Genomic DNA, 19735 nt, shown 5'->3' with positions numbered 1-19735 from the left:
GACAGGAAGGAGCTTACAGCCTCTCACCTTGTCTCCCAGGAGGGCCGCTGGAGACCCTTCATCATCAGGCCCACCCCCTCCCCCCTCATGAAGCCCCTGCTGGTGTTTGTGAACCCCAAGAGTGGGGGCAACCAGGTAAACGTGGCCTTGCCTCTCAGCTGAGAGCTTAGGCGGGGGTTGGGGTCCAGCCTGTCTGCCAGCAGCTGTTCCCAGAGCCCGTTTCTGGCTTCTACCCCAATCCCTCTTTCCCAGGGATCCTGAGAAAATCCTGTCCTTTCTCCACCCGTCACCCCTTATTGGCCCTGGTTCCCACAGTCACACGCCTCTCCCTGTGCTTCTCCCACTTCGTCCCACCACTGCGTGACTGTCTCTCGGCTCCCCATCCCATCCAGGGTGCAAAGATCATCCAGTCTTTTCTCTGGTATCTCAATCCCCGACAAGTCTTCGACCTGAGCCAGGGAGGGCCCAAGGAGGCGTAAGTACTTGCCAAGGTTTTGTGGGGGACATGGGGGGGAACTTGCCTCACTCCTGGGGTACAGCACACATCCCCTGACCCCACTGCCATCTTCCCATGAGCCCAGGCTGGAGATGTACCGCAAAGTGCACAACCTGCGGATCCTGGCGTGCGGGGGCGACGGCACGGTGAGCTCCCCGCATGGGCCAGCCGAGCACCAGGGCTGGGCCTGAAGCTGGCGTCCCTGTGGGCCTGACTTGCCTCTGTTCTCCCTCCCCCAGGTGGGCTGGATCCTCTCCACCCTGGACCAGCTACGCCTGAAGCCGCCACCCCCTGTTGCCATCCTGCCCCTGGGTACTGGCAACGACTTGGCCCGAACCCTCAACTGGGGTGGGGTAAGCACCCATAGGAGGGGGGTGCAGCTGGGGCCTCTCCAGCCACAGAGGGCTCAGTCCCTGCCTGCTCCCCCAGGGCTACACCGATGAGCCTGTGTCCAAGATCCTCTCCCACGTGGAGGAGGGGAACGTGGTACAGCTGGACCGCTGGGACCTCCATGCCGAGCCCAACCCCGAGGCAGGGCCTGAGGACCGAGACGAAGGCGCCACCGACCGGGTAAGTTGGACAGGGTGGGGTGGTGCAGGGCGGGCGACTGGGGACTGGATCCCACTTTTCCACTTGCTGGTTCTGGGACCTTGGGCGTGTCTCTTCATTTCTCCAACTTCCACTTCTTCCTTGTACGATGGGAATAATAGTACTTGCCTCACAAGATGCTGTTTTTTGTTTTTGTTTTTTTTTTTTGAGACTGAGTCTCGCTCTGTCACCCAGGCTGGAGTGCAGTGGCGCAATCTCAGCTCACTGCAACCTCCGCCTCCCAGGTTCAACCGATTCTCCTGCCTCAGCCTCCCGAGTAGCTGGGATTATAGGCAGGTGCCACCACCTGGCTAATTTTTGTTTTTGTTTGCTTTTTTTTTTTTTTTTTGAGACAGAGTCTCACTGTCACCCAGGCTAGAGTACAATGGCACAGTCTTGGCTCACTGCAACCTCTGCCTCCCAGGCTCAAGCTATTCTCGTGCATCAGCCTCCTGAGTAGCTGGGACTACAGGCACCCGCCACCACACCCAGCTAATTTTTGTATTTTTAGTAGAGATGGGGTCTCACCATGTTGGTCAGGCTGGTTTTGAACTCCTGACCTCAGGTGATCCATCTGCCTTGGCCTCCCAAAGCGCTGGGATTACAGGCGTGAGCCACCACGCCTGGTCAGAAGATGCTGCTTTATTCCACAGACATGCGCTGAGCGCCTGCTACCTGCCAGGCACTTCTCTAAGCAGTGAGCAAAACCAAGCCCCGCTGTCGTGCTCCATATGGCACGTCAGGAAGAAGTGTTAGGGGAGCTGACAGGGAAGAGATGCCGCGGGCACGCAGGGAAATCCCCCAGGAGCCACCAGGCAGAGCAGGGCTGCGCCTGACGGCGGGTGAGCTGGGCTGAGCCCTAGCGGACGCTGCTGACCAGGGAAAGCCTGTGAACAGATGGGCTGAGCTGGCTCGGCCACACAAGGCCCCTGGAGCGGGGACATCTGTGAGGCCCAGCCCTCATTTTGGTCCCTTGACCTTTTTCCAGTTGCCCCTGGATGTCTTCAACAACTACTTCAGCCTGGGCTTTGACGCCCACGTCACCCTGGAGTTCCACGAGTCTCGAGGTTGGCAGCCTCCCACTGAGGCCAGGGCAGGGTGGGCACAGGAGCGTCCCCAGGAGGGTCAGACCCTGCTCCCGCCAGTGAAGGCATCCATCCCAGCCCTCCCCCAACCCCACCTGGGCAGGCTGGGGTGACTCACTGGCCCCCACTGCTTGTCTCCACCCAGAGGCCAACCCAGAGAAATTCAACAGCCGCTTTCGGAATAAGATGTTCTACGCCGGGGTGAGTGGGGTCTGCACCCCCGCCTGTGCCCACTTCTTCTGCCACCCGTGCCCCTGCCCACCTGTGTCCACCAGGCCCCAGGAGCCCTGCCGGGTGCTGGTGAGGAAAGATCTCTGTCAGCAGATGGTGACGCCCTCTGTCTCCCACAGACAGCTTTCTCCGACTTCCTGATGGGCAGCTCCAAGGACCTGGCCAAGCACATCCGAGTGGTGGTGAGTGGGGCCAGGCTGCCGTGGGTGGGCAGGCCGGAAGGGAGGGAGGCGGAGGCCACCTGGTACATGCACCTCAACACCCTCCCCGCCCGCCTCCAGTGTGATGGAACGGACTTGACTCCCAAGATCCAGGACCTGAAACCCCAGTGTGTTGTTTTCCTGAACATCCCCAGGTGAGGAAGGGGCTCCCGGGGCTCGGGGGGGCCCCTGCTGTCCTTGTCCTGCAGAGACTATGTTTTAAGGCCCATGTCATCGCCCATCCATGCAGGTACTGTGCAGGCACCATGCCCTGGGGCCACCCTGGGGAGCACCACGACTTTGAGCCCCAGCGGCACGACGACGGCTACCTCGAGGTCATTGGCTTCACCATGACGTCCTTGGTGAGTAGGCGCTGGGCCCATGGTGCCTGGGAGCACAGCCCAAAGGTGGAAGGGGTCACCCATACTCGCCTCCATGGGCCATGGCGGCCTAGTTCACCCTCACCTCCCTTCTTTGTCTCATTCCTCTGGCTTGACAGCAGCGCCTACCCCGTCTCCTTGCTATGCCTTGGGATACCTTCACTCCCCACTCTAACTGGAGAGTCACCCTCATTGCCTCTGTCCCCTCCCTTTCCTACCTGGGATCTCGGCCTTCCCTCTGCCCTCTGGCCAGGGGTCACTCTCACCTTTGTTCTCTGGCCAGAGTTTCTGCTTCAGAAGGAGCAGAGTCTGGGACCCCCCTGCCCCCAGCCCTGGTGCCATCTGACGCGAGCTTCCTGTGCCCACAGGCCGCGCTGCAGGTGGGCGGACACGGCGAGCGGCTGACGCAGTGTCGCGAGGTGGTGCTCACCACATCCAAGGCCATCCCGGTGCAGGTGGATGGCGAGCCCTGCAAGCTTGCAGCCTCACGCATCCGCATCGCCCTGCGCAACCAGGCCACCATGGTGCAGAAGGCCAAGCGGCGGAGCGCCGCCCCCCTGCACAGCGAGTACGTCCCACCCTGCCACGTGCCCTGGGTGCCAAGGCCAGACCCTGCCCTCTCTGGGCCTTGATTTCCCCATCCATAAAAGGGGCTGACTGTCCTTCTGCCCCAGGGGTGTTGGGAGTGGGGCGGGACCTTCTCTCGGCACGTGGTTTGGTGCCAAGCCGAGGGTGGCACCGAGGCAGGGCCCTTCCTGAGCCCGCTTGCCGGCCCTGCCCGACAGCCAGCAGCCGGTGCCAGAGCAGCTGCGCATCCAAGTGAGTCGCGTCAGCATGCACGACTATGAGGCCCTGCACTACGACAAGGAGCAGCTCAAGGAGGCCTGTGAGTGCGGTGGGGCGGCCTGGCAGGGTGGCCAGGAGGGGCTGAGGCAGCTGGGGCCCCCTTGGGCAGGGCTGTGGGGTGCAGCCAGCTGCTGACAGGTGCTCTGTTCTCCAGCCGTGCCGCTGGGCACTGTGGTGGTCCCAGGAGACAGTGACCTAGAGCTCTGCCGCGCCCACATCGAGAGACTCCAGCAGGTAAGGGGTGGGGGCTTCCCCAGGTGCCCACTCAGAGGGTGGCGGGAAGTGAGGCCAGGCCTCTTCCTCCCGCAGCCAGCTCGCCCTGCGGAGCCTCCTCAGTGCTGGTTCCCCCTACTCCAAGTTCCCTTCCCTCCCTGGCCCCCACTCTATCCCAGCCTGGCCTTTGCTTCTCTCAACAGGAGCCCGATGGTGCTGGAGCCAAGTCCCCGACATGCCAGAAACTGTCCCCCAAGTGGTGCTTCCTGGACGGTGAGTCTACTCCCAGGGTGCCAGGCTGTTTCCTGTCCCCTCCCTGGGGGATCCCAGGTGGGGGCAGCAGAGGACCTGGGCCTGGACATGGCACTCCCTGATCCTCAGCTGCCCTGTCTCCCACAGCCACCACTGCCAGCCGCTTCTACAGGATCGACCGAGCCCAGGTGAGCAATTGCAGGCCTGCTCCAGCCACAGCTGCTTCTGGGCCCCAGGGTCGCCTTTCCTGGGACGCCTTCCCTGTTAGCTCCCCCGATGGGCTCACCTCTGTCCTCATGCCTCTGAGGGCTTTTACACTTGTCTGTGTGCACGGACAGGGTGCGGCCCTGCCCTCCACACTGGAGAGTATAGGGTGGTGCCCGCCGGAAAGGCAGCTGGGTACTTACCAAAGGCTTGCTGGGTGGGTAGGAGGGCCTGGAAGCCCAGAGCCATCCAGGGAGACATAGAAGCAAAGGCACTCTGGCCAGGCACCAGCTCACCTGGTAAAGTCTGGGCAGTCGGAGGAGGCGTCAGGAATGGGAAGGAGTGGGAGAGGGACAGGCAGGGCCCCTTGCCTGGCCACCTCCTTTCGGTGTTTGTGCTCGTGGCAGAGGCTTCTCCAGGTCTACCAGCCTTGCTGCCCCTCGGCCCCCACCGTCAGGTGCCCTGACCTCCCGCCCTGACCTCCCCCCACAGGAGCACCTCAACTATGTGACTGAGATCGCACAGGATGAGATTTATATCCTGGACCCTGAGCTGCTGGGGGCATCGGCCCGGCCTGACCTCCCAACCCCCACTTCCCCTCTCCCCACCTCACCCTGCTCACCCACGCCCCGGTGAGTCCTGGTGTCCCGTCCCTCCAGCCCCTGGCTTTCAGCCCCACCTGTAAGCCGATGACTTCTGAATCCCTGCTTCCAGCCCCTCCACCAGTTAACTAAATGGTATCAACCTGAACCTGGCCAAAGCCCACCTAACGGCCTTCAGCCCTGCGGTTCCCTGGGGAAGCAGCCTCATGTCCACCCGGGTTCCCTTCCTGACTTCTTCCTCCTCTGAACCTCATCCTTCAGCCAGTCCTGGCAGCCCCCTGCCCCACCACCTGAGCACTCCTCCCCACCCCTACTGCCACCAGCCCTTCCCAGCTGCCACGCCCTGGCCCCCAGCTCTTGTATCCCTGTGGCCATTCGTGCCCTCGCACCCCCATCTCCATACCACGGTCAACTAAAAATGCAGAGCATACCAGGCCACTCCCCAACCTAGAAGCTTCTTTCTCAGCAGCCCTTTGGACGTGGATTCTCCCCAGGCCCCCCGTCATTGCACTGGGCTCCCAGCCCCCTCCCTGAGTTCACCTCCACGGTCCTGGCCCACTCTCTTCTCTTGGTTCTTTGAGGCGTCAGGTGTTTGCCACCACTAGACTTCTGTCGTCGCTGCCTCCAACTCTTCCCCCATCTTTCTGGAGCTCCCCCATCCCCATCCCCTTCGAATCTCAGCTTGGCTGTTTCCTCCTTGGAGAGATCACTCCCAGGACCCCCTCTGCAGGGGTGCCACACCACCTGTTCTGAATTCTTCAGAGCACTTCTGCTCTCGAACTCCTTATTTATTTGACTTGTTTGCATCCCTGAACTAGAATGTAAGCTCTGTGAGGGCAAGGCCTTCCTCTGTCTCATTTCCCTGCTGTATCCCCAGTACCTGGAATAGTGCTTGGTGTGTAGCAGGCACTCAATAAACTGTGGAAAGGATGAAGACGTCCCCAGTTGGGGCTGGGGAGGGCGACCAGCTGGCCTGTGCCGTAGCCGGTCACAGCACATCATGCTCTGTTGCAGGTCACTGCAAGGGGATGCTGCACCCCCTCAAGGTGAGGCCTCTCCCTCTGGGGCCCCTCCTTTCTGCCTGGTTGGGGGCAGGAGGCTCAGTGGGGTGGGGATAGGGCCCAGACACAGCCTTACACAAACACAGCCTTTGAGCTTCACGCACCAACCGAGCCCTGGGCACACATGCCCGGCCAGCACAGTCCTGTCCACTGAGGCACCAACCCAAGCCCAGGCCTCCGACTGCAGAGTAACGGGCAGGTATTCCGTGCAGGTGAAGAGCTGATTGAGGCTGCTAAGAGGAACGACTTCTGTAAGGTACTAGCTCCAGGCTCCAGTTCCTTCCCCCAGCAGTTCCCTCGGGCCCTGGGGAGCGAGGCCTCTGGGTTGGGCCAAGAGCTGACCTGCTCAGGTGCTGTCATCTGTCATCGTCTGGCCCTCTGTGGGATCTCCAGTGATCGTCCCATTCCACTTTGCCGTATCTCTGTCTAGGCCACAATAGATGGCTCCTAGTAGGGGCTTCCTAGCTCAGTCCACCTGTCCCTGGTGCTTAGAAAGGAGCAGGTCAGAGGAAGCACTGCTCCAGGGCTTGGTCACCAGTGCTGCCAGAGAGCCCCACAGGCTGTGGGGTGAGAGGCCCCTCCTCTGGTGCTCCAGAGAGACCCACAGAGGCAACTCGGGAGTAAGATGTGTGAGCGCACTCGTTTCAGGCCTGTGCTGGTGTACCCAGCTGTGGGCCAGCGTGTGAGCTCGGGGAAGGAGGGGTGGCTCCAGGAGGTCCAGCCCTGCCATGCCTCCTGCTCTCAGCTCCAGGAGCTGCACCGAGCTGGGGGCGACCTCATGCACCGAGACGAGCAGAGCCGCACGCTCCTGCACCACGCAGTCAGCACTGGCAGCAAGGATGTGGTCCGCTACCTGCTGGACCACGGTGAGCCGGGCGATGGAGCCCAGGGCCTGGGGCCGAGGTGGGAGACGGAGGGGCTGCCAGGCCTCTCTGACCACCCTCTCCCCTTCTCCAGCCCCTCCAGAGATCCTTGATGCGGTGGAGGAAAAGTAAGTATCTGGGCAGTGCAGAACCCTGGTCACCCCCGAAACCACCCTTTTCCCCACCCCTCCCATTTTGTCAGGTCAGAGCCCATAAACTTCCTGGCCACATATGTCATCCCCTGGGCCACCCCTATTGCCCCAGAGCCCCAAACTTCCTGCCCTTTCTCATGGCCCTTTGGAGACAGATGGGTGGATCAGGGGATGGGATGGGGTACACAGCCAGCCCCTGCTCCCCCAGCGGGGAGACCTGTTTGCACCAGGCAGCAGCCCTGGGCCAGCGCACCATCTGCCACTACATCGTGGAGGCCGGGGCCTCGCTCATGAAGACAGACCAGCAGGTGAGCAGACGGCAGGCAGGGAGCCCACGAGGGCACCAACCAAACCTTTCCCAAGGTCCTAGAGGGGAGCTGGGGCTGGGGGCTGTCCCTGGGAAGACACAGTCCAGACCCTGGGAAACCTGAGCCATAGGGGGAGGAGCTGGTGGGCAGAGGCCTCCCTCCCTGACCAGGCCACAGGGAGGTAGAGCCCCTGCCTCTCAGCCTGCTAGGGGTTAGGCCTGCCTCTGGCCCCTGCTGATCGCAGCCCCGCCCTCCTCCAGGGCGACACTCCCCGGCAGCGGGCTGAGAAGGCTCAGGACACCGAGCTGGCCGCCTACCTGGAGAACCGGCAGCACTACCAGATGATCCAGCGGGAGGACCAGGAGACGGCTGTGTAGCGGGCCGCCCACGGGCAGCAGGAGGGACAATGTGGCCAGGGGACGAGCGCCTTCCTTGCCCACCTCACTGCCACATTCCAGTGGGACGGCCACGGGGGGACCTAGGCCCCAGGGAAAGAGCCCCGTGCCGCCCCCTAAGGAGCCGCCCAGACCTAGGGCTGGACTCAGGAGCTGGGGGCCTCACCTGTCCCCCTGAGGCCCCCGCCCGACCCGGAGGCTCACAGGGAACAGGACACGGCTGGGTTGGATATGCCTTCGCGGGGGGTTCTGGGGCAGGGCGCTCCCTGGCCGCAGCAGATGCCCTCCCAGGAGTGGAGGGGCTGGAGAGGAGGAGGCCTTCGGGAAGAGGCTTCCTGGGCCCCCTGGTCTTCGGCCGGGTCCCCAGCCCCCGCTCCTGCCCCACCCCACCTCCCCCGGGCTTCCTCCCGGAAACTCAGCGCCTGCTGCACTTGCCCGCCCTGCCTTGCTTGGCACCCGCTCCGGCGACCCTCCCCGCTCCCCCGTCATTTCATCGCGGACTGTGCGGCCTGGGGGTGGGGGGCGGGACTCTCACGGTGACATGTTTACAGCTGGGTGTGACTCAGTAAAGTGGATCTTTTTTCTTTTCTGCTTTTCTTCTTTTGCGGGGGAGGTCTAACAAACGCGGGGGCTGCGGGGTTGTCCTCGGGGTGGGAGACTGGACGCTGTCGACAGCACCTTCCTGGGGCCCCGGCTCCCGTTTGGTGGTTGGTCCCAGGGCCTACCCGGTTCCTGACCTCTGCCTGGCGGCCGCGCTCGTCGGGGCCGGGGGCGGGGCCGATCCCTCCGGCTTCCCGCTTCCCGCGGAGAACAACAATGAAAGTGAAAGAGGGGTGGGGCGGGGGCGAGCCCGGGTTCTGTAGCCCATTTGCCCTGTGGCCTTGAGCAAGCCCCTCCCCCAGGCCTCGGGGGCTCTCCCGGTTTGGGGGAACCGGGCGAGGCAATGCCACAGGCCCAGGGTCAGAGGGGGTGGGCACTTGCAGCCGCCGCTGTGGCCAGGTCTGGAACTTCTCAGACGGCTCCTGTCAGCGCCAAGTTTCACCAAATCCAGGCCTGCGGGCTCCTCCCCCAGGACCCCCACTCGCAGTCCCTCAAGCCTGTGCTCCCGGAAAGGCACTGGGCGACCGCACCCGTGGCTTTCTCTGGGGGACTGGGTCCCAGACTCCCCCCAGCACAGCAGAGCGCCTTCCTGCCCACCCGCGGAAACGGCCCCAGGTGGGCCGCGCCCCCTCCCCAGCAGCCAGCAGGGCGCCAGGGCTGAGCTGGCCGTGGAGGGGAGCGGGCCCGGCGGGTTATACAGGCGCCGGGGCTCCGCGGCAGGCAAGAGAAGCTGGGGCCTGAGAACGGCCCGGGCCCTGGCGTACGGCAGAGGACCACCCGGGATGGGGGCAGCGGGCGGCGGCGCAAGGAGTGGGCCGGGGGCCGGTGTGCGCGGGCGGGACGGGGCCCGGGGTCGGGCGACCACCGCTCGGAAGATGGGGCCGGGAGAGGCCGCCGTCGCAGCGCAGAGGGCACCGGCGGGGAGAGGCGAGGGCGCGGGACCGGGGACACGGACGCCGGAGTAGAAGCGCGGGGGGCGCGGGCTGGAGCGGGGGCGGGGACGCCGGGGTCGGGGGCGGTGCGGGTTTGAGGGGAGGGGGCGGGGCGGGTCCTTCCCTGGGGGGGTGGGGAGAGGGGGCGGGGGCCCATGTGACCGGCTCAGACCGGTTCTGGAGACAAAAGGGGCCGCGGCGGCCGGAGCGGGACGGGCCCGGCGCGGGAGGGAGCGAAGCAGCGCGGGCAGCGAGCGAGTGAGCGCGCGGCGGCCGCTGGTCCGCCCGGCCGCGGCCGATCTGGGGGCTGGGGGTTGGAGGCGGGGGTGGGGGTCTGAGCTGCGTTCTGGGCTCGAGGCGTCCCCCGGGGAGTCGCCTCTTGGCGGTGCGTCCGGGCTCGCGGCGAGGGGCCTCCCCAAGTCTTCCCACCGCCGCCACCCTAGCAGCCCGACTTGGGGCCTGGAAAGTGGAGCACGCGGGGGTGGGAGGGCCCTGCACGCGGCCCCCGGTGGGGAAGGGGACGGGCCAGGGACTCAGACTCGCGCTCTCCCCCCAGGATGCAGCACCGAGGCTTCCTCCTCCTCACCTTCCTCGCCCTGCTGGCGCTCACCTCCGCGGTGGCCAAAAAGAAAGGTGATGGGGGATGATCGAAGGAGGGCTGGGGACGGGCAGGCGAGGCCCCGCCACTTCTGGGCTGGGCCGCCTGGGTTCCTAGCCTGGAACCCCAGGAAGGCGGCCCCCGAGAGAGTCTCCCCGTGCCCCAGTCCTGAACTCTGTTCCTCGCGCGTTGTAGATAAGGTGAAGAAGGGCGGCCCGGGGAGCGAGTGCGCTGAGTGGGCCTGGGGGCCCTGCACCCCCAGCAGCAAGGATTGCGGCGTGGGTTTCCGCGAGGGCACCTGCGGGGCCCAGACTCAGCGCATCCGGTGCAGGGTACCTTGCAACTGGAAGAAGGAGTTTGGAGGTGAGGCGGGGCGCAGTCAGAGGGTGGGAGAGGGGGGCAGAGCCTCGCCAAAGCCTGGGCAGACCCTTGGAGGGGGGGCCGCGGGCCGCGCAGCGCTGACCTGGGCCGCTCTCTCGCCAGCCGACTGCAAGTATAAGTTTGAGAACTGGGGTGCGTGTGATGGGGGCACAGGCACCAAAGTCCGCCAAGGCACCCTGAAGAAGGCGCGCTACAATGCTCAGTGCCAGGAGACCATCCGCGTCACCAAGCCCTGCACCCCCAAGACCAAAGCAAAGGCCAAAGGTCAGCGAAAGGAGAAGGGGGTGGGGCTGTCGCGGGGGGCTGCCCCCTCACCTGTGAGGGGACCATTCCAAGTTAAACCTTAAGTTTTGAGTCCTGGCCAGTGGCTTCCTGACATCGCCTCACTTGGCTTCCCTGCCTGGAAAAGTCTGAAGATGGGCACTACAAGAGAGGCCGCAGGTGATGCTGGGGACATAAATCCTCCCTGGCCCAAATAGGGACCAACTCAAACTACTTCATTGGAGCATCTGGCTTAGGACCCAGGGAGAGTGTCCTGGAACGGCTTGCCTTTGTCAGCTCTCCAGCCACGGGCAGCATTTGGTCAGCTCTGCCCTTTCTAGTGTTGGGAGGAGGTCAAGGCCCACCCTGGGCCTCTCAGCTCACTCCTGACTCAGCCCAGCGAGGCCAACAGGGCAGGGGTGAATCTGCCGGCTTCTCGGGTGAGGAGACTGAGGCTGCCCAGGGCTGTCGTGACCAGGACCGGGACTGGAAACTTGAAGGTTTTCTGATCCCAAGTGGAAATAGGAAGCTGGGGGTGTCCGATGTCCACATCACAATGGCTGCCCCATCCCCCTGCTTCCGGGTCAGCCGATTGGAAACCACTAGGGGGCAGAATCTTCTTCCCTGATACCCGGGTGTTTGTGGAGCCGGCAGTCTGCAATGGGTCAGCCTAACTGCTGATATGGTATTAATATTTCTTTCTTGTTTTACAGCCAAGAAAGGGAAGGGAAAGGACTAAACGCCAAGCCTGGATGCCAAGGAGCCCCTGGTGTCACATGGGGCCTGGCCCACGCCCTCCCTCTCCCAGGCCCGAGATATGACCCACCAGTGCCTTCTGTCTGCTCGTTAGCTTTAATCAATCATGCCCTGCCTTGTCCCTCTCACTCCCCAGCCCCACCCCTAAGTGCCCAAAGTGGGGAGGGACAAGGGATTCTGGGAAGCTTGAGCCTCCCCCAAAGCAATGTGAGTCCCAGAGCCCGCTTTTGTTCTTCCCCACAATTCCATTACTAAGAAACAAATCAAATAAACTGACTTTTTTTCCCCCCCAATAAAAGCTTTTCTTTTTTAATATATAAAAGCCCCTTCCCAAGGAGTTTGCTGTGGAAATGTGTTTGGGAGTGGGAAGGTGGGGAGAAAGACCAGGCTGTACGGACTGGTGGGTTTCAGGAGACTTAGGGGCTTGGTGGTGGGTGCTCTCCAGAGCTCATGGAAAAAGCAGAACAATTACAAACATTTCTTCCAGGGCCCCTGAAAGGGTGCCCCCCATCAAGTCGCCTAAGCCTTTTCGGTCCTCATCTCCCCCAGGGACCAGGGCTGGGGAAGGGAACCTGACTGACTCACTGGAACCACCACTCCCATCTCAGCCTCACCCAGTCAAAGGTCTTTTGATACAACCCATAGCCAATCAGGAAAGTTCTACCCATGGGGGAGAGCAGATGCGGGGGCTGTGTGCCTACCTCACTGCCCGCCTCCCCCCTTCCCACTGTCACGGAAGCCCAAGTGAGCCACCAGGTTGACCCCTTTCCTCTTGCCTGCGTGACCCAGGCCTCCACCCTGCAGAAGCCAGGGGGTGAGAGGTTTGAAGAGGGCAGATGGGAATGCCACCCACCACCGCCTCACCCTGACTCGATGTGTGACCTGGGATAGCCTTCTAAGGCTGGGGCCGCAGGGGGCTGTCTTCTGAATAAGTGGACCATTCACGGCTCAGCCTGGGATTGCAAGAGGCCAGACCTCAGTTCCTGAGACAGAACCCCTGACCTCCCAGCTGCCCCATCTTAATGTGACAAGGGCAGTGCTGCTGGGGTTGGGGGGACCTGGCCTCCATCATACCCACCCAGAACCTGGCTAAGTAGCTGCAGCCAGAGATTTCTGCCCCTGGAGTGGGATTTGGGGAGAGGGGGCTGAGCCTACATGCGGGGTGCAGGGGGGCAGAAAGCACCTATTACAGCAGAATGGGGGACCCCACCCTTCTACTCCCTTCCCAAGCCTCCTTTTCCAAGCACTGGCCCCTTTGTTCTTCCTGAGGGGGCCCTGGGCTTCAGCCCCCATCCAGATGTCCATTCTTCCAGCACTGCTGATGGTTGGTCACAGTGGGGCAGGTGTCTACCCAGGCCAGTGCCCCGCAGCTCGCCGAAGCAGGGCCACAGAGGTGGGCCAGGCGGCCCCAGTTCAGACACTCCCTGGGGTGAGCCTCCTCAGCCTGAGCAGAGATCCGGTCTCTGAATGCAGCCACAGAGCCTCTTCTGAGCTTCCTCCTCAGCAAACGTGAACACGGAATGGTGCCTGCAACTCTTCCCCACAGCAGGTGAGCCGTGTGGTCCCCCAGCACACGCACGCAACACCAGCACCTCCTAGGGCACTCCTGCCTGCCTACCTGGCAGTGCCGATGTTCCGATACTGGCACAGCAGCAGGTGCCGGAAGGTCTTTTTAAAGGTGGCGTTGCACAGAGCATAGCAGGCAGGGTTGATGGTGCTGTTGACGTAGCAGAGCCAGTAGCCAATGGACCACACCGTGTCAGGGATGCAGCTCTGGCAGAAGGTGTTCACCAGGACCATGACATTGTAGGGCGTCCAGGTGAGGATGAAAGCTAGCAGAATGGCAAAGATCGTTCGTGTCACTTTGCGCTCCCGGGCCGCCATCTGCCGCTTCTTGCGCACCTGGTTGCGAGCGATGCTGGCGAACTTGCGGGCCACGTTGGCCGCAGGGCGCATGCCAGCCGGCGTGGCAGGCACAATCTCAATGGCTGTTACACACTCGTTGCCTGTCTGCTTCGTCACAATCTGGATCTTGGACCATTTGGAGGCTGGGTTGAGGGCCCGCGGCTGCAGGGGAGGGGCGGGCATGGCGGGCGTGGTGGCCTCTGTGGTGGACAGCTCTGTGGCTGGGCGTTCCTTGGTGTTCTGGGTGGCACTGCCTGAGCTGGACTCATTGGAAGTGTCCTTATCAGCCACGGGGCGCGGTGGTGGTGGCAGCGCCGGAGGGGGGGCCTCCTCCAGCTTGCCATTGCGCAGCTCCTCCCGGGCGGCCTCCCCGGGCGGGGGCTTCTTGATGCTCTGCTTCATTAGTGGGCTCTTGAGGAAGGCCAGCGTCTTGGCTTTCTTCTCCTTTGGGCCCTCGGGCCGGTGCTTGTGGACTCGGCTGCGACTGGCCAGGGAGATGTGGATGTACAGCACCGTCATGATGACCACAGGCAGGTAGAAGGCAGCAATGGCTGTGCCAAAGGTCACTGCTGGGTTGGACAGGAACTGGATGAAGCACTGGTTGTCGGGCACCGTCCGCTTGCCCACCACAAACTGCCAGAACAAGATGGCAGGCGCCCAGAGCACGAAGGACAGTACCCAGGCAGCGGCAATCATGAGGCCTGCCATCTTGGTGGTGCGCCGGGCAGGGTAGGTGAGGGGCTTGGTGACGCAGAAGTAGCGGTCAAAGCTGATGATGAGAAGGTTCATGACGGAGGCATTGCTCACCACGTAGTCCAGGGCCAGCCACAGGTCGCAGACCACGGCACCTAGGGGCCAGTAGCCCTTGATGATGTACACGGTGTACAGGTTCATGGAGAAGGCGCCTATGATGAGATCAGCACACGCCAGGCTGAAGAGGAAGTAGTTGTTGACTGTCTGCAGCTGCCTGTTAACCTTGATGGACAGCATCACCAGGATGTTGCCCACGACAGTCACCAGGCTCAGGGAGCCTGTCACTGTGGCAATGAAGACCATTTCCACCGTCTCATAGCGATTGTGGGATGATGACGTGACCAGGCGCACGGACTGATTGCCCGAGCTGCCATTGACAGGTGTGAAGTTGGCCATGTTGGTTGCCAGGGGTGGGTAGGCCGTGTCTGGGGAGGAAGGGGAGAGAAAAGCATGAACTACAGGAGGGAATGGGGGAGTCATCTGGAGGTACACTGGCGTCAAGGTGACAGAGGGACATTCTCTGGCAGAATGTCTTGAGAGAACTCTGTCCTGCCATGCCGCATTTGCCCATTCATTCAACATTAATTGAGCACCTACTATGTGCCAAGCATTGCTCAGGGTGCTGTGGCTACAGAAGTGAATAAGACACACATGGCCCCCTGCCTCATGGGGGGAGACATGCAAACACGTGAGCCACAAAAGAAAAAAAAGGCAGGGTGACGAGAGAGTGAGTCAGAAGGCAGGACAGGCATGACTCCTTGCTAGGTGATCAGGGAAGGCCTCACCCACCAGGTCATCTGGGTGATGAGGAGCCAGCCACAGGAGGAGCTGTGGAGAGTGGCCCTGCCAGGGGCAGTAGGCACAGCAAAGGCCTGGAGGCAGCGCAAGGCCTGGACAGAGGCCGGTGCTGGGGGAGCTCAGGGAAGCAAGAGGAGGAGGAGAGTGGTCCCAGAGGCCCACCAGCATGTGGGCTCTGGAGGGAGGTGTTCTGTTCATCCATTTACCCACTCGGTCATTTCTTAACACCTGCTCTCCAACCCCTGTAGAAGGCACTGGGACAAAGGCAATAATAGGGGTATGTATGAGCACCTAACACTGATGGTCTACTAAGTGCCAAGCACTTTTGACACTTAAAAAAAGTGTTTATTTATTTATCTATTTATTTGTAGAGACAGGGTCTTGGTATGTTGTCCAGGCTGGTCTAGAACTCTTGAGCTCAAGCCATCCTCTCACCTCCTGAGTAGCTGGGACTCCAGGCGCCACCATGCCTGGCAACACTTTTTATAGTGTTAACTCATTTCATCCTCATAACAAACCTATGAGGTAGATACCATTTTTTCTCTACTACTTACAGATGGGGAAACTGAGGCACGGAGATGTTAAAAGCCTGACCAAGGTTTCACAGCTTCTTGCATTACGTTGCTGGTGGGGATAAGTGCGGGGTGAGGTGGTGAGAGGAAGGCAGTCCCGTAACTAAGAGCTCTGGCTGAGGGAGGCCAAAGAGCTCCAGGAGCCAGAAAGCTTTGCAGGGGACCAGAGGCAGCGCATGGAGCTGGGCACCCCAGAGAGGAGGAGAGTCCCTGCAGAAGGGGCTTCGGGAGGTACTTGCCACTGTCACATCCCCTTCAAGGAGTCCTCAGCTCCAGCCACAGGGCATGCTGCTGGGAGGGAGGCAGTGCAGGGGTCACTAGGTTATCAGAGAACCCTGAGGCCCAACTGGGGACCCATGAGGTGAAAGGATTGTCCCAGAGGGAAGAGAAGGGCTGCCAGGGCCGCCTCTTCCCTCCGCAGTCCACTCCCCACACCGGGCGGCGCCCTAGCTGGAGTCCCCACCACAGGCCCTTCCCTGAGCCTGGCCTCCCTCCCACCAGGCTCCTCTTAGCTCTCCTCCCCCTCTTCCTCTTCCCTCCATGTGAGGGAGGCCCACGCCAGCTCTGAGTGCCAGGGCAGCCGCTCAGCCCAGCCTCCTTCACACCCGCCAACACACACACCGCTCCACAGACGCACGCGGGCCCATCACAGCCACGCCAGCCCAGCAGGCATGGTCGGATACGCAGTTCTGTGCGTCTGTGTGTGAGAGGAAGAGAGGGCGCGCAGCCGGCTGTGGAGGAAGGAGCACTAACCCGCAGCCTGGGCTCCGGCTCTGTGGCCTGAGACAATCCACTGCCCCTTCCTGCGCCTCTTTCTCATTTGCAGAATAGAGAGGATCCTGTCCTGGGAGATCCTCCCCAGCAGCTATAGGGATTAGCACCTAAACTTGATCTCTATACATAAACACAAAAATGCACTGCAGGCTGGGGCCAAGGGCCAGGGTAACTGCCCCAAGTCTGACCCCACCCCTTCTATTCCGCCATCGCAGATACAGACCCAGCCTCCTAGCCTGATGGTTCAAGTTCTCCTGTTCTAAATCCTTGGTTCGTAGGAGGAGAGGCTGAGAGCAAGTGTTGTCACCCCCAAGGTCACACAACGAGTCAAGGGCAAAGACCAGATACTGCCCTCTTTTGGGGTCCCTGACAACCCCATTTGGCTCTGAGAGCCTCTGAAATAGAAGCTCAGGTGTCACTCTCTGAGCTGTCCCCTCCAGCACCGGGAGGCTGCCCTCCCCCAGTCACTCACGTGCAGGAGGGGACAGGGCAGGCAGGAGTAATCAGTCAGCCAGCCCCAAGGAAACTCACTTCAGCCTCCCAGGGCAGGATACAGGCCAGCAGGATGATAACAAACGGGGCTAGAAGTGCAGAATGTGAAAACATAATAGCTCTTGTTTATTGAGTGTTAACTGTGCGTCAGGAACCCCTCTGAGCTTTTAATATAGATTATCTGGTTTAATCCTTACAACAGCCTGAAAAGGCAGATATTATTAGTGTCCTCATCTTACAGATGTAAATATCCTCTTATAGACGAGGATAATGTTAATCAACTGGCCCAAAGTCACCAGGTTAGGAAGTAGGGGTGGGGGCAGGAGAACCCGGGAAGCTCCTTCTTAAGTCCAAGGTGCTACTGCTCAGAGTTGACCTCCTGCCTCCGCTCCCCTCGACCCGAAAACCACACAACTGAGGGACTGTCCAGGTGAGGCTTGGGTAGGGTCCCCTCACATTCCCGCTGGCTTCTCGACTTAGCTTTCCCAGAAGACAAGCGATGTCTTGTCTTCTCCCAGATCCTGGCGGCTGGGCTGAGCCGGGACCACTGGATGGCCGGTGATTAAGTCCTGCTCTTGGCCCGCGTGAGGGAGCTGCCAGGTGCTGACAGGGCGAGGCTCAGGGTCTCCCCGACTCCGCCCCGCCCCAGCTGTCGTCGTTTTGGACACCTCGGGGTCACCCGCAGACATTCCGACCCCCTCTGGCGCCTTTCCCTGGAATCCAGATACGCCTGGCATCTGGGGAGAGAGCCGCCGCCGCCGGGGCTGTGCGCACCGCTAGATGGCAATGTCGGTCCCTGGTGCCCGCTCCGGACCTAGACCGTGCGGCCGCCGTTGGCCACCGCCCCCAACTCCAATGCGACTGCGAACCCAGAGGAGCCCTCAGGCAGAGCCTCCCGGGGAAGAGACGTGGGGTCCCCTCCGCCAGGCCCCGTGGGACGCCGCCCCAGAGCTGCCCTCGGCTCCGCGCGGGGTTCTCGGGTGGGAAAGTTGAGGGAGCCCGGATTCCACCCGGCACCCTGCGAGGAACGTGTGGGCGGGAGCGCGAGTGCGAGTTCTGTTTGTGTGTGCCTACGGGGGAGCGCGAGTAGACGCTAGTAGCTGTCTGCATGTGCGTGTGTGTGCGCACGGCCACGCCTGGATACCAGTGCGCCCGTGAGAGCGCGTGAGCATGCCGCGCCGTGTGGACACGTGCATGTGCATGCGTGTGCGTGCCTAGGGTGCTGTGGCCGGGAGGATGCACACGGTTCGGGTGCCTCTACACCTGTGGACTTGCATGCACAAGCAAATGCAGGGCCGAGAGTGGGTGACCGGTCACATTCCAAACACCCCTGCCGGAGATTCAGCCAGACCTTAGCTGTCCGCCTGAGCGCGGAGAGGGGTCGGGCCAGGAGCCTGCATCGCGATTGCACCTGGCCTGTGGGTGAAGGGTTGTGTGGGCGAGGAGGCCAGACTACTAGGGGATGCGTGCGACGGGCCACCTAACTTTGGGACGCCGTCTTAGCCCGGTGCCCAGAGGTGTCCAAGTCCTTAAAGATGTGGCAGAGTCCCAGCCTCTGACTGACATCTGTCGAGGGGCCTCTGCGAGAGTCGCCCAACCCGGCCTTGAGAGACACCAGGCACGCTCAGCTCTAATAACTCCCCTAAGAGGCGTTATTGCCAAAAGCTGCCCATTCTCGCGGCGAGAGGGCACCGGCAGTGCACCCACAAGGCGGAGGCCCGGACGGAGCTCGGGTCAGGCGAGTGCAAGACTCTTGTCCTCCTTCTCTCCTCACCCTGCACCCTACCCCAGAGGCACTGTCTAGCCCCTGTGACCAAAGTGGGGACCCAGTTTCTCACGCTAGGGTCGGGCGGGCCTCGAGGGCCGGGTTTTCCTAGGCCATCTGGAGGCTCCTCCATGTCTCCGCCGTGGTCGAAGGAGCCCTGGCTCTCGGGTGCCCCGCCCTCCCTCCAAGCCCCTAGCACGCAGTTCCTGCAGCCTCTGGGCGTGGGCACTGTGCTTTCCCGAGTCCTCGACACCCTTCTTCCCCGGGCGACACCGGAGGGGGTGCTCCGCACGCCCGTGGGGTGGTTTGGGGTGTAGGTCTTCGGTTCTTGGGCATTCACTCCATGGCTCTGGGAAGGCTGTGGCCCCTGGATCTGTCCCTGGGGCGGGAGAGGAGACTCCAGAGTCCAAGGGAGGGAGAGGCGAAGATTTGGCACCGACATTGTGCCCAACACTTCCGTTGCGGGGCCGGAGGAGGGGGCCTGGAGCTGGAGGACCCCGGCTCGTAGGCTGGGCAGCAACGGGGGGTAGTACCGGAGCGGGGGAGGGATGTCGGGGAGGGTAGGGGTGTTTTCCGTCGGGGCTCAAGGTCGTAGATGGAGGACTCCAGGGGACGGAGTGGGCTGGCAGCGTGGGGGCAAAGGGGTGGAGGGAGAGGGAGGGCGGGGAGACGGCGGGAAAAGGGCTCTTTGGGGCTTCAGCGCCCGGCGCCCTGCAGAGCCGCCAGTGGGAGGGCTGGAGTACCGGGTCCCACCCCCGACGGCTGCCCCTGGCTCCGTGGGGTCTGTGGGCGGGCAGTCCCCCGCCCCCGACATCCTGGATGCCCACCCCTTCCCACGGGCGCACCCGGGCGCACCTGGAGAAGCCTCCGAGAGCCCCCGGCCTTGCTTCCAGCGGGGTCCCCCAGCCCCGGCCCACTGCCGCTCCCGGCACCGCGCTCGCCCCGGAGGGGGTCTGGCGCCCTGTCCCAGTCGAACCCACCTCTGGGGAGCCTCAGAGCGTCCCGGGGACCTGCTTCCTGCTCTTCCCGGCGAGCCCCCCGCCCCCACGCCGCCGCGGAGCCACTTACCCGCCGCCTCTGCCCAGCTCCCCTCGCGCCAGACAGACGGCGGGACGGACGCGCGGCCCCGCGGGCCGGCGGGGCGGGCGGCCGGGCCGAGGCCCGGGGGCGGGGACGGGGTGTTGAGGGGCGGCCCCTGCTCCGCCCGCAGCTCCCGGCGCTGTGGCTCCGACTCGCGCTCACGCTCGCACTTTTCCCCGAGCCGCGTGATGT

General features: G+C 62.7%; 3 protein-coding genes across 18 annotated transcripts in view; 2 read left to right on the top strand and 1 right to left on the bottom strand.

Moving 5' to 3' along the window:
• Positions 1–8463, top strand: part of DGKZ (diacylglycerol kinase zeta) — a 47408-nt gene extending 38945 nt beyond the window's left edge. For all 13 annotated transcript variants that reach the window (XM_054524391.2, XM_054524390.2, XM_024254819.3 and 10 more), the window contains 22 exons: positions 40–135; positions 393–475; positions 582–642; positions 736–849; positions 926–1066; positions 2073–2151; positions 2315–2370; positions 2520–2582; positions 2682–2755; positions 2851–2962; positions 3349–3548; positions 3766–3866; positions 3981–4060; positions 4243–4312; positions 4439–4479; positions 4988–5127; positions 6112–6143; positions 6371–6414; positions 6904–7024; positions 7116–7149; positions 7382–7481; positions 7742–8463. In XM_054524391.2, the coding sequence (XP_054380366.1) occupies positions 40–135; positions 393–475; positions 582–642; positions 736–849; positions 926–1066; positions 2073–2151; positions 2315–2370; positions 2520–2582; positions 2682–2755; positions 2851–2962; positions 3349–3548; positions 3766–3866; positions 3981–4060; positions 4243–4312; positions 4439–4479; positions 4988–5127; positions 6112–6143; positions 6371–6414; positions 6904–7024; positions 7116–7149; positions 7382–7481; positions 7742–7858 (1959 nt within the window). In that variant the 3' untranslated portion in view covers positions 7859–8463. The remainder of the gene's footprint in view (positions 1–39; positions 136–392; positions 476–581; positions 643–735; positions 850–925; positions 1067–2072; positions 2152–2314; positions 2371–2519; positions 2583–2681; positions 2756–2850; positions 2963–3348; positions 3549–3765; positions 3867–3980; positions 4061–4242; positions 4313–4438; positions 4480–4987; positions 5128–6111; positions 6144–6370; positions 6415–6903; positions 7025–7115; positions 7150–7381; positions 7482–7741) is intronic.
• Positions 8464–8485: 22 nt separating this feature from the next.
• On the top strand, positions 8486–11702 carry MDK (midkine). 4 transcript variants are annotated; one of them, XM_024254825.3, is made up of 5 exons: positions 8486–9091; positions 9965–10041; positions 10202–10369; positions 10490–10651; positions 11362–11702. In XM_024254825.3, exons 1-5 carry the CDS (start codon positions 8820–8822, stop codon positions 11385–11387), a joined length of 705 nt encoding a protein of 234 aa, XP_024110593.1. In that variant the 5' UTR covers positions 8486–8819; the 3' UTR covers positions 11388–11702. The 4 variants fall into 4 exon arrangements, with proteins under 4 accessions (XP_024110593.1, XP_024110596.1, XP_024110594.1 ...); XM_024254828.3 differs by lacking the exon at positions 8486–9091 and adding an exon at positions 9150–9196; XM_024254826.3 differs by lacking the exon at positions 8486–9091 and adding an exon at positions 9544–9666.
• CHRM4 (cholinergic receptor muscarinic 4) lies at positions 11384–19735 on the bottom strand. The gene is made up of 2 exons (XM_002821824.5): positions 19444–19735; positions 11384–14487 (listed from the first exon to the last, which is right to left on the bottom strand). The coding sequence occupies exon 2, from the start codon at positions 14456–14458 to the stop codon at positions 13019–13021; it is 1440 nt and encodes a 479-aa protein (XP_002821870.1). The 5' UTR covers positions 14459–14487; positions 19444–19735; the 3' UTR covers positions 11384–13018.

The sequence above is a fragment of the Pongo abelii genome, chromosome 9 (assembly GCF_028885655.2).
Source record: "Pongo abelii isolate AG06213 chromosome 9, NHGRI_mPonAbe1-v2.0_pri, whole genome shotgun sequence".
Taxonomy (NCBI): domain Eukaryota; kingdom Metazoa; phylum Chordata; class Mammalia; order Primates; family Hominidae; genus Pongo; species Pongo abelii.
Note: the sequence above shows the minus strand (reverse complement) of the source record. Positions and strands in the feature narration are given on the sequence as shown.